This window comes from Scyliorhinus canicula, chromosome 23 (assembly GCF_902713615.1).
Source record: "Scyliorhinus canicula chromosome 23, sScyCan1.1, whole genome shotgun sequence".
Lineage (NCBI taxonomy): Eukaryota > Metazoa > Chordata > Chondrichthyes > Carcharhiniformes > Scyliorhinidae > Scyliorhinus > Scyliorhinus canicula.
Genome location: NC_052168.1, coordinates 8143021 through 8155064, shown reverse-complemented (window position 1 = coordinate 8155064; position 12044 = coordinate 8143021). Strand labels below are relative to the sequence as shown.

The 12044-nt window shown below is 55.4% G+C and overlaps 1 protein-coding gene across 1 annotated transcript in view; it reads right to left on the bottom strand.

Moving 5' to 3' along the window:
* Window positions 1-12044, bottom strand: part of shank1 (SH3 and multiple ankyrin repeat domains 1) — a 194947-nt gene that overhangs the window by 8557 nt on the left and 174346 nt on the right. Inside the window, 4 exon segments of the mRNA XM_038783965.1 lie at window positions 1110-1272; window positions 1423-1479; window positions 3985-4008; window positions 8161-8241. Of these exon segments, the coding sequence (XP_038639893.1) occupies window positions 1110-1272; window positions 1423-1479; window positions 3985-4008; window positions 8161-8241 (325 nt within the window).

Sequence of the window (12044 nt, the reverse complement as noted above, 5' to 3'; positions counted from 1 at the left end):
CCCCCCCCCCCCCCCCCCCCCCCCCCCCCCCCCCCCCCCCCCCCCCCCCCCCCCCCCCCCCCCCCCCCCCCCCCCCCCCCCCCCCCCCCCCCCCCCCCCCCCCCCGGGTCCTTGCTCTCTCCCCCATAGCTATGCTAACTTCAAGCGTCTATCCAATTCCCTTTTTTTTTTATAAATTTAGATTACCCAATTATTTTTTCCAATTAAGGGGCAATTTAGCGTGGCCAATCCACCTACTCTGCACATTTTAGGGTTGTGGGGGCTAAACCCACGCAGACACGGGGAGAATGTGCAAACTCCACACGGGCAGTGACCCAGAGCCGGGATCAAACCTGGGACCTCAGCGCCGTGCGGCGGTTGTGCTAACCACTAGGCCACCGTGCTGCCCTCCAATTCCCTTTTTAAAGTTCCTATTGAATCTGCTGCCACTGCCTCTTTCGGCTGCGCCTCCCATGTCACAAAATCTCTCGCTGTGTTAAAATAGTTCTCCTCATTGACCCCCCCCGCTCTGGTCGCGGTAAACACGTGGCTGGGAGGCAGGAGGAACCCCACCCAGTGTCTTAACTGTGAACGCCTTTATTGAATCCCTGTAGCCCTCTCTGCTCTCAGCACACCCCCCCCCCCCCACCCCTCCCCCAGTCCCCACATTCGTCTGAAGCCCCTCGTTCCTTGTACTGTCCCCCTACAAGGCCTCGATAAACTATCACAACAATTTATACTGCCGGAGAAAAGGGTGCTGATGGGTTGTCAAGTTGACTCTGATTGGTCGAGGCGTCGCCAATCAGTCAAACTGACACCTCGACTTATTTATACATGCTCGAAGCGATGTACATTCATCCACAGGGACCCGTTCTCTGCAAACTAAAGGGATCTGTTCAGGCCACGTTGCTTTCTCCAGCCAGCCAACCCTGATTGGCCGAGGCGTTGCCATGGAGAAAGCACCGGAAACTATTGGCTCCCCACGCTCCGGGTTAACTGAGAAAAGGTACAAGACTTGAACATATGGTCCCTCTGTATGAATGTACGTCGCTTCGAGCATGTGTAAATGAGCCGCGTTGTGGGTTCGACCGATCTGCAACGCCTCGGCCAATCAGAGTCAACCTGCTGACCAATCAGCAACCTGTGGTATAAATTGTTGCAATTGTTTGAAATTCGGTTTACTTGCGTTGTTCCTGGTGAGTGCCGGACGCAAAGTTTCGACAACATGCCTCTCTATCCAGGAGAATTTGAGTTGTGGAAACTGTGGGGTCTGTAGTAGCCTGGCCAAAGTGTCTGAAGTGGACAACCCATTTTCCGTTGCCTCTGAATTTTCTGATTCGGGTCTTAAAGACCTTCCCCCTGTCCGAACGCAACACCCAGCACGACCTTTGACCGCTCCAGTGTCTATGCGCTATTTCTTTTAAGGTAGCATTGACTATTTACTTAATGCCATTTGATAAACCTTCCGCCTCTTCTCGGTGGACTGCTGGGGCTCGTAATCTGAAAGACACAACGAGACATATCGACAGAAGGTTAGCGGCCGTATAGCCAAGTTTATGAAGGGGTGGGGTGGGGAGTCAGAGGTCTCTCCTCAAGAGAGGCAACCAAACCCACACCGGGCACATTCTCTCTGGGGGGGGGGGTGAACCAATAAGGGTGCGGGGCATTCTCTTTGGGTGCGACCCAATTCGAACATTTCTGGCCGGGAGGTGCCCTCGAGGGGTGAAGCAGGATTCCGACCCGGCGGCAGCGGAGGGGGCGGCCGATATATTTCCAAATCCGGATGGCGAGTCACTCGGGTGGTGGGGTTCCCCAGGCGGTCTGAGGTGGCAGAGGTCACGGCTTTGCGCTGACGACGCAGTTTCTCAGAGAACTCAGTGTCCAGCTGGTCAGACCCCCCCCCCCCCCCCCCCCCCCCCCCCCCCTCCTCAAGGGCCCTTTATACCCGAACGAGCCCCCCTGGTCAGCCGCTTGCCTACAGGTACGATTCGGAGTTTTCAGATTTTCCCAATTCAGGCCTGAACTGAAATGAGCAACTCGGCCAATTCCTAATTTGTATACTTTAAGTCTCAGTCCAAATATCAATTACTTAGCATTCTGTCTTGGGAGAGGGGGGGGGGGGGGGGGGGGGGGCTGCTGCCATGGGGGATGTGGGCAATTGACCACGAGGCCATTGGAGCAATACATCAAAGCATTTGTCTCCCTCAATAGGATCATGGCTGATTTGATCTTGGGCTTCCCTCCACCTTCCTGTCCGTCCCACATTTACATTGAAATTACAGTGCAGAAGGAGGCCATTCGGCCCATCGAGTCTGCAACGGCTCCTGGAAAGAGCACCCTACCTAAGGTTAACACCTCCACCCTATCGCCATAACCCAGTAACCCCACCCAACACTAAGGGCAATTTATCATGGCCAATCCACCTAACCTGCACATCTTTGTGACTGTGGGAGGAAACCGGAGCACCCGGAGGAAACCCACGCACACACGGGGAGGACGTGCAGACTCCGCACAGACAGTGACCCAAGCCGGAATCGAACCTGGGAACTTGGAGCTGTGAAGCGATTGTGCTATCCACAATGCTACCGTGCTGCCACATAACCTGGACTCTCTTCTCAATCACGCATCTGTCCATCTCTGTCCGGAGGATATTCAATAACCCGTCCGCCAAAGGCTCACGAGTCTCGGAGAGAAGAAATTCCTCCTCATGGCCCCCTCTGCATAAATAATCGAATCCCTACAGTGCACATGGGGGGGGGGGGGGGGGGGGGGGGGGAGAACACGCAAACCCCACGCAGACAGTCAACTGAGGTTGGAATCGAACCCGGGTCCCTGGCACCGCAAAGTGGCAGTGCTAACCACTGTGCCACCGTGCTGCGCGATGTCTTGTCCTGAAACTGTGACCCTCTAGTTCTGGGTTCTCCCAAGAGGAAACATCCGTGGGCAGCACGGTAGCATAAGAGGATAGAACTGTTGCTTCACAGCGCCAGAGTCCCAGGTTCGATTCCCGGCTTGGGTCACTGTCTGTGCGGAGTCTGCACGTTCCCAATTCAGGCCTGAACTGAAATGAGCAACTCGGTCAATTCCTAATTTGTATACTTTAAGTCTCAGTCCAAATATAACTTACTTAGCATTCTGTCTTGGGGGAGAGAGAGAGGGGGGGGGGGGGGGGGGGGGGGCGGGGAGGTGCCAAGGGTTTGGGTTTCCTCCGGGTGCTCCAGTTTCCTCCCACAGTCCAAAGATGTGCAGGTTAGGGTGGATTGGCCGTGATAAATTGCGCCTTAGTGTCCAAAAAGGTTAGGAGGGGTTATTGGGTTACGGGGGCTTAAGGGTGCAGACTCAATGGGCCAAATGGCCTCCTTCTGCACTGTATGTTCTATCCCCTCAGCATCTGCCCTGTTAAGCCCCAACTCCACACCACCCCGGCCCTCTCAGGATCTTACCTGTTTCAATAAGACCACTTCTCGTTCTTCTGAGTACAGACCCAACCTGCTCAATCTCCACCCCCTCCACTCCCAGGGGATAACCCTCGCCGTGCCCTCAAACCTCTCCACCCTCGTACCCAGTTGCCTGAGATTGTGGCGGCCGCCTCGGAGGCCTGGTTCAAACCTCCGTCCTCCCTTCGGCTCTGTGGCCAGAGTGAAGGTGGCGGGGAATTGAATACGTTGTGTTGGAGGTTATGGGGTCAGCAGTCACCAGAGATGCTCATCCATAGAGAGGCAGCCACGGCTTCCTTCGTTAAAAAGAATACGGGCGGGATTTTCCGGCTCCTCCTGGCGCCTTCCCCCTCATCCCGCGCCGTGTTTTTCCCGGTTCGCCATTGGCTGCCAGTGGGATATTCCGATCCGGACCATGTCTACCAGGTTTGGTCCGTCTTGCCTCCGGGGAGGGAACGTCGCGCGGGGAGTGTGTGGGGCGGGCGGGGGGGGGGGGGGTGACTGGAAGGTCCCGCAGGTGGGAAGGGCCGGAAGATCCCGTTTTCCCTGTGACGTATCCATCACTCACCGGTCTTCCTGTTCCAGGGGGAGGCTGTGGGGGAGGGGAGGGGGAAGAGAAAACAATTTCAGTCGGTTTAGATGTTAAACATGCAGCGATCACACTCCCTACGGCCGCTGGTCCGTTCCGGGATTGTCCTCTCCTTTCGAAGCGAGGCTGGGTTGCGACCGAGTCATCGGTTAGTCAGAAAAGGCCGGGGGTTGGGACGCCCCAAGTCTCTTTCCGTGTGCAGCAAGCAAACAAAATCTGACACCGGGTCGCATCAGGAGATGTTTGGAGGGGGGGCGATCGAAAGGGGTCGGGTTCAAGGGGCGTCTTTCAGGAGAGAGAGGGAGAGCTGGGGAGGTTCAGGGAGAGAATTCAGGAGATTGGAAGACCGAGCCACCTGACAGCAGGGCCAGTGATGGAAACCGGGAATGTGCCGGAGGTCAGAAGTGGAGGAGCGCAGGGAAAGGGTGAAGGGGTTTTCAATATTTGCGGTGGGAATTTTGTCCGTCATTTTCCTGCATCTGAACCTTCGGAGGAGGGGGCGGGTCCATCCACCGGATCATCCCAGGTTGGTGGGAACTAACGTAATCCCAGGAGCTGAGACCAGAGGTTATCAGAATTGACCCTCGATCCGACAGGCGGGTCAAAGGACAAGGAGGAAAGTAGAGTTGGGGGTCACAATCGGATCAGCCACGGTCTTACCGAATGGCATAGCAGGACTGAGGGGCTGAGCGGCCTACTCCTGTTCCTAATTCACATGTATGGTCGTCTGTAACATAGAGACCAGCTAGTCAGCAGTGCACAACGGCAAATCCTCCCCCCAGCTCCACCATAATGCTTCCAAACCAAAGCAGGTCCTCATCCAACCTCATCAATTGTAGCCCTTCCACAAACACCCACATCCTTAACCACCGACACAGTGTCAGCCGTGTGCACCGTCTGCAAGATGCACCGCAGGAACCCAACAAGGCTCCTTCGACAGCACCTTCCAAACCCACGAGCTAGCCACCGTCTAAAAGGACAAGGGAGAGCAGACACCTGGGAACCCCACCACCTGGAGGTTCCCCTCCAAGTCACTCACCACCCTGACTGGGAAATATATCGGCCGTTCCTTCACTGTCGCTGGGTCAAAACTCTGGAACTCCCTCACTAACAGCGCTGTGGGTGTACCTACTCCACGGGGGCAGCAGCGGCTCAAGAAGGCGGCTCACCACCACCATCTCAAGGTCAATTCGGGAAGGTCAATAGCCAGCCTAATATCCCGTAAATACATATACTTAAAAAATTTTGGCATGCACGGATGACCTCACAAATGCGCCGTTTTGCGCGTCATTTCCGGTGCGACGAGGTCGCGGCCGGGAAAGACGGAGGCCCGCTCCTAGCCCCCCAGGGTGGGGTGAATTAGGTGCAGGGAGCTGGCCCCGAGGCCGTCGTGAACCTCGGCCGATTTCATGACGGCCATCCTGATTTTTATCGGGAGCGGAGAATACAGCCCGTGGAGGTTAGGTGGAGTTACGGGTATAGGGTGGGGGAGTGGGCCTAGGTAGGGCGGTGCAGACTCAATGGGCCGAATGGCCTTCTTCTGCACTGTAGGGATTCTATGGAGCCCACCCCGCCAGTCAATGCGATCATTGCTGATCGGGCTTCAATGACGTTTATACCCACTCTCCCCATAATCCTTTGCATTATGGTGGATTGGGTTAGGTGGATTGGCCATGCTAAATTGCCCGTAGTGTCCTTAAATGTAAGGTTAAGGGTGTGGGGGGTTTTTGGGTTACGGGTATAGGGTGGATACGTGGGTTTGAGTAGGGTGATCATTGCTCGGCACAACATCGAGGGCCGAAGGGCCTGTTCTGTGCTGTACTGTTCTATTATTGTTAAGCGGGAATCTATCAATCTCTGCTTTAAACACACTCAATGACTGAGATCCCACAGCCTCCGGGGTAGAGAATTCCAAAGATTCACAACCTTCTGGGTAAAGAAATTTCTGCTCATCTCCAGCCCAGGTGCCATCCCCTTTATTTTGAAAATGTTCCCCCCTGTTCTAGACTCCCCGACCAGAGGAAACATCTCAACTGCATCTACCCCCGTCTATTCCTTCAAATATTTTCATGAGATCACCTCTCATTCTTCGCTACTCTATAGAATACAGGCCCAGTTACGCCAATCTCCCTTCATAAGACAGTCCCCCCCCCCAGGACAAGTCTGGTGGACTCTTCGTGGCACTCCCTCGATGGCAATAATATTCGTTCTGAGGTAAGGGGGGCCAAAATGGCGGCACACAGCGCTCCAGGTGGGGGCCAACCAAGCTCGTAGTTTGAGGGTAAGGGGTCTTGGGACTGAGGCGAGGAGAAATTTCTTCACCCAGAGAGTGGTGAATCTGTGGAATTCGCTCCCACGGAAAGTAGGAATTAGATGTAGCTCTTGGGGCTAAAGCCGTCAAGGAATATGGGGGAAGGCGGGATCAGGGTATTGAACTCGATGATCAGCCATGATCATAATGAATGGCGGAGCGGGCTCGAAGGGCCGAATGGCCTCCTCCTGCTTCTGTTTTGCTACACAACTGAAGAAAAACCTCAATACTCCGGTACCCAAGTCCTCTCGCGGTAAAGGCGAACATTCCATTGGCCTTCCGAATAGCCCGCGGCACCTGGATGGCCGATTCCTGCTCCTGTTGTCTATGTTCCGACGGTTAATCCCAGACCTGGATTTGCTGGCCTTGGAAGGGATGGTGGCGACATGGAGCAAACCTTTGGGAAACACCCGGCTGAGTCCTCCTTCCCACCGGGACACAGGCAAGATCACGGAACTGCTTCAACCGACAGAAAGTAAACAAAAGGCAATTTCATCGCAGCCTTCTACCCCCCACCCTTCCTCACCTTCACCCTCTCGGCCATTTTAAGATTTTATTCACCCCGCGTTTTCCTCAAGCTGAAAACGTTTGTCTCGTTTTTTAAAAACCATTCACGGGATGTGGGCGTCGCCGGCTGGACCAACATTTGTTGCCCATCCCTAATTGCCCCTAAACTGAGGTTCTTGCTCGGCATTTCAGAGAGGTAGTTACGAGTCGCTGTGGGTCTAGAGTCATGCGTCGGCCCGACCGGGTAAGGACGGCAGATTTCCTTCCCTAAAGGTACATTCGTGAACCAGATGGGTTTTTAGGACAATCCACAATAACAATAATAATGATCTTTATTATTGTCACAAGTACAGTTAGATTAACACTGCAATTAAGTTACTGTGCAGTCGCCACACTCCGGCGCCTGTTCGGGTACACGGAGGGAGAATTCAGAATGTCCAATTCACCCTAACAAGCACATCGTCCGGGACTTGTGGGAGGAAACCGGAGCGCCCGGCTTCGGGGTCATCACTGGATTGGCCCATTCAGACTGTTACTGAATTAATTTGCCATGGTGAGATTTGAACCGGAGTCCCCAGGTTACCAGCCCAGTTACAATACCACTCGGCCTCCCTTTACACTCCCAGCCCCCTCCAGAAGGTGCCAAAGCCCAGGCCTATGCTTACAAAAGGGACCCTCACCCAGTCCAGGAGGCCCGTACTTTGAAAGTAACTCCCTGAAGAGATGCCCCTTGGAGTGTGTGGCGCCACAACAAGGTGATTTCCAAAACTCCAGAATTAGAAACATAACAACAGGAGCAGGAGTAGACCATTCAGCCCCTCGGGCCTGCTCCGCCATTCAACAAGATCCGTGACCGATCTGCTTGTGGCCTCAACTCCAACTTTCCTGTCCTTTGACTCCCTTGTGGACTGAAAATCCTACCTCACAGTTGCCCCGGAGTTGCCAAGAATCGAAAGCTAATCTCCCGGCTCCTTCTACGAGGTAACCACCACGCAAGGGAAAGTTCAAAAGGGGAGGCTTCACAAGCGTTCATTTTCTTTCAAGAATAAGCAATGAAAATATTGGAGGAGTTAGGTGGGAATGAAGTTGTTCAAGGTGGCTTCAATCGGGTAATAATAGGCTGTGGGGCATGCTGGGAGAAGGCCGAAGGATGCCAAACTCAGTCACTGCGTCAGGGATTGCCCCGGCCAAGGTCACCCCCCGCAGCTCCCCGGGGGAGAGGGTGGCGATAAGGGGTGCGTCTCCCTGCCGCAAAGCTGCGGAGTCGTAAAGTCGGCAAACCGTTATGACCCCCACAGCCCGTCGCGAGAGAGAGAGAGAGAGACTCAAATGCTTACCGAGGTCCTCAAGTTCGGAGGTCATGGACTTCGAGCGCAGGGCGATGGCCGGCGGAGTGAGCCGCTTCGTCTGCGTCGTGACTGAAAGAGAAGAATATTTTGGCGGGTCACGTCGGTGTTGGTCGCCATCGCGCGCGAGTCGATGGAAGGTTGCGGTGCCGTGTCACATGGAAGGTCGCCGAGGCGCCAAAGAGCGGGCGGGGAGGGGGTTTACAGAGGATGTCGCCAGGAATGGGGAACTAAAACGGCGGGGGGAGAACGGACAGGAAATAGAAACATAAATAAGAGCAGGAAGGAGGCCACTCGGCCCCTCCAGCCTGGCTGGGGCTGTCCATCTCTGGGTCAGGGAAGGCCAAGAGGGAGGCTGAACTGAGCTGAGGAGGGGCCTAAATAGATTGGAGGTGGGAAGGAGTTATTCCACATGCAGGAAAGGTCAATAGGTAGCGGGCTTAGATTGAAAGTCATCGACAGAAGGGTCAGAGGCAGGCTGAGGTGAATTCAGTTTCGCTCAGAGGGTGGGCAAGGGGCTGGAGTTCAGGGCCAGGATGGTCGGAGAGGCAGGAACTCCCACTGCCTTCAAAAAATAATCACCCGGATCAACGCAGGAAGTGCCGTAACCGTAAACCAACAGATCACTGACCACAACCTGGACAGATATTTCTCGGTCAACACAGGTATGATGGGCAGAATGGGCTGACAGTGTCGCAAATGTTCCATGATAACAAACAGCACCATATAAGGGCCTCTGAATCACCATCTCCCTGATCTCCAGCAATTCAAGTTTGATCCCTAACGTCAGAGGGTCAGTACTGAGGGAGTGCCGCACTGTCAGAGGGTCAGTACTGAGGGAGTGCTGCACTGTCAGAGGGTCAGTACTGAGGGAGTGCTGCACTGTCAGAGGGTCAGTACTGAGGGAGTGCTGCACTGTCAGAGGGTCAGTACTGAGGGAGTGCTCCACTGTCAGAGGGTCAATACTGAGGGAGCGCCGCACTGTCAGAGGGTCAGTACTGAGGGAGTACCGCACTGTCAGAGGGTCAGTACCGAGGGAGTGCTGCACTGTCAGAGGGTCAGTACTTAGAGAACACTGCACTGTCAGAGGGTCAGTACTGAGGGAGTGCTGCACTGTCAGAGGGTCAGTGCTGAGGGAGTGCTGCACTGTCTGAGGGTCAGTGCTGAAGGAATGCTGCAGCGTCAGAGGGTCAGGACTGAGGGAGCGCGACACTGTCAGAGGGTCAGTACTGATGGAGCGCTGCACTGACCCAGGGTCAGTACTGAGGCTGTACTGCATTGACAGAGGATCAGTATTGAGGAAGTGCTGCACTGTCAGAGGGGTTAGTACTGAGGGAGTGCTGCACTGTCAGAGGGTCAGTACTGATGGAGTGCTGCACTGTCAGAGGGGTTAGTACTGAGGGAGTGCTGCACTGTCAGAGGGTCAGTACTGATGGAGTGCTGCACTGTCAGAGGGTCAGTACTGAGGGAGTGCCGCACTGTCAGAGGGTCAGTACTGAGGGAGTGCTGCACTGTCAGAGAGTCAGTACTGAGGGCATGCTGCACTGTCAGAGGGTCAGTACTGATGGAGTGCTGCACTGTCAGAGGGTCAGTACTGAGGGAGCGCGGCACTGTCAGAGGGTCAGTACTGATGGAGCGCTGCACTGTCAGAGGGTCAGTACTGAGGGAGTGCCTCACTGTCAGAGGGTCAGTACTGAAGGAGTGCTGCAGCGTCAGATGGACAGTACTGAGGGAGTGCTGCACTGTCAGAGGGTCAGGACTGATGGAGTGCTGCACTGTCAGAGGGTCAGTACTGAGGGAGTGCCGCACTGTCAGAGGGTTAGTACTGAGCGAGTGCCGCACTGTCAGAGGGTCAGTACTGAGGGAGTGCCGCACTGACAGAGGGTCAGTACTGAGGGGGTACTGCACTGTCTCAGGGTCAGTACTGAGGGAGTGCTGCACAGTCTGAGGGTCAGTACTGAGGGAGTGCTGCACTGTCAGAGGGTCACAATTGAGGGAGTGCTGCACTGTCAGAGGGTCAGTATTGAGTGTTGCGGCACTGCGGGAGGATCAGTACTGAGGGAGTGTTCCACTGTCAGAGGGTCAGTGCTGAGGGAGTGTTCCACTGTCAGAGGGTCAGTACTTAGTGAGTGCCGCACTGTCAGAGGGTCAGTACTCAGGGAGCACTGCACTGTCAGAGGGTCAGTGCTGAAGGAGTGCTGCAGCGTCAGAGGGTCAGTACTGAGGGAGTGCCGCACTGTCAGAGGGTCAGTACTGAGGGAGTGCCGCACTGTCAGAGGGTCAGTACTGAGGGAGTGCTGCACTTTCAGAGGATCAGTGTTGAAGGAGTGCTACACTGTCAGAGGGTCAGTACTGAGGGAGTGCTGCACTGTCAGAGGGTCAGTACTGAGGGAGTGCTGCACTGTCAGAGGGTGACGATTGAGGGAGAGCTGCACTGTCAGAGGGTCAGTACTGAGGGAGCGCTGCACTTTCAGAGGATCAGTGTTGAGGGAGTGCTACACTGTCAGAGGGTCAGTACTGAGGGAGTGCCGCACTGTCAGAGGGTCAGTACTGAGGGAGTGCTGCACTGTCTGAGGGTCAGTACTGAGGGAGTGCTGCACTGTCAGAGGGTCAGGACTGAGGGAGTTCTGTACTGTCAGAGGGTCAGTACTGAGGAAGTGCTGAACTGTCTGAGGGTCAGTACTGAGGGTGCACTGCACGGTCAGAGGGTAGTGCTGAGGGAGTGCCACACTGTCACAGGGTCAGTACTGAGGGAGTGCTACACTATCTGAGGGTCAATACTGAGGGTATGCTGCACTGTCTGAGGGTCAGTGCTGAAGGAGCGCGACACTGTCAGAGGGTCAGTACTGGTGGAGCGCTGTACTGTCAGAGGATCTGTACTGAGGGAGTGCTGCACTGACCAAGGGTCAGTACTGAGGGAGTGCTGCACTGACCAAGGGTCAGTACTGAGGAAGTGCTGCACTGTCAGAGGGTCGGTACAGATGGAGCGCTGCACTGTCAGAGGGTCAGTACTGAGGGAGCCGCACTGTCAGAGGGTCAGTACTGAGGGAGTACCGCACTGTCTGAGGGTCAGTACTGAGGGAGTGCCGCACTGTCAGAGGATCAGTACTGAGGGAGTGCTGCACTTTCAGAGGATCAGTACTGAGGGAGTGCCGTACTGTCAGAGGGTCAGTACTGAGGGAGTGCCGCACTGTCTGAGGGTCAGTACTGAGGGAGTGCCGCACTGTCAGAGGGTCAGTACTGAGGGAGCGCGACACTGTCAGAGGGTCAGTACTGAGGGAGTGCTGCACTGTCAGAGGGTCAGTACTGAGGGAGTGCTGCACTGTCAGAGGGTCAGTACTGAGGGAGTGCTGCACTTTCAGAGGATCAGTACTGAGGGAGTGCTGCACTGTCAGAGGGTCAGTACTGAGGCAGTGCTGCACTGTCTGAGGGTCAGTGCTGAAGGAGTGCTGCAGCGTCAGAGGGTCAGGACTGAGGGAGCGCGACACTGTCAGAGGGTCAGTACTGAGGGAGTGCTGCACTGTCAGAGGGTCAGTACTGAGGGAGTGCTGCACTGTCTCAGGGTCAGTACTGAGGGAGTGCTGCACTGTCAGAGGATGACGATTGAGGGAGAGCTGCACTGTCAGAGGGTCAGTACTGAGGGAGTGCTGCACTGTCAGAGGGTCAGTACTGAGGGAGTGCTACCCAGTCTGAGGGACAGTACTGAGGGAGTGCTGCACTGTCTGAGGGTCAGTACTGAGGGTGCGCTGCACTGCCAGAGGGTCAGTGCTGAGGGAGTGCCACACTGTCACAGGGTCAGTACTGAGGGAGTGCTACACTGTCTGAGGGTCAGTGCTGAAGGAGCGTGACACTGTCAGAGGGTCAGTACTGAGGGA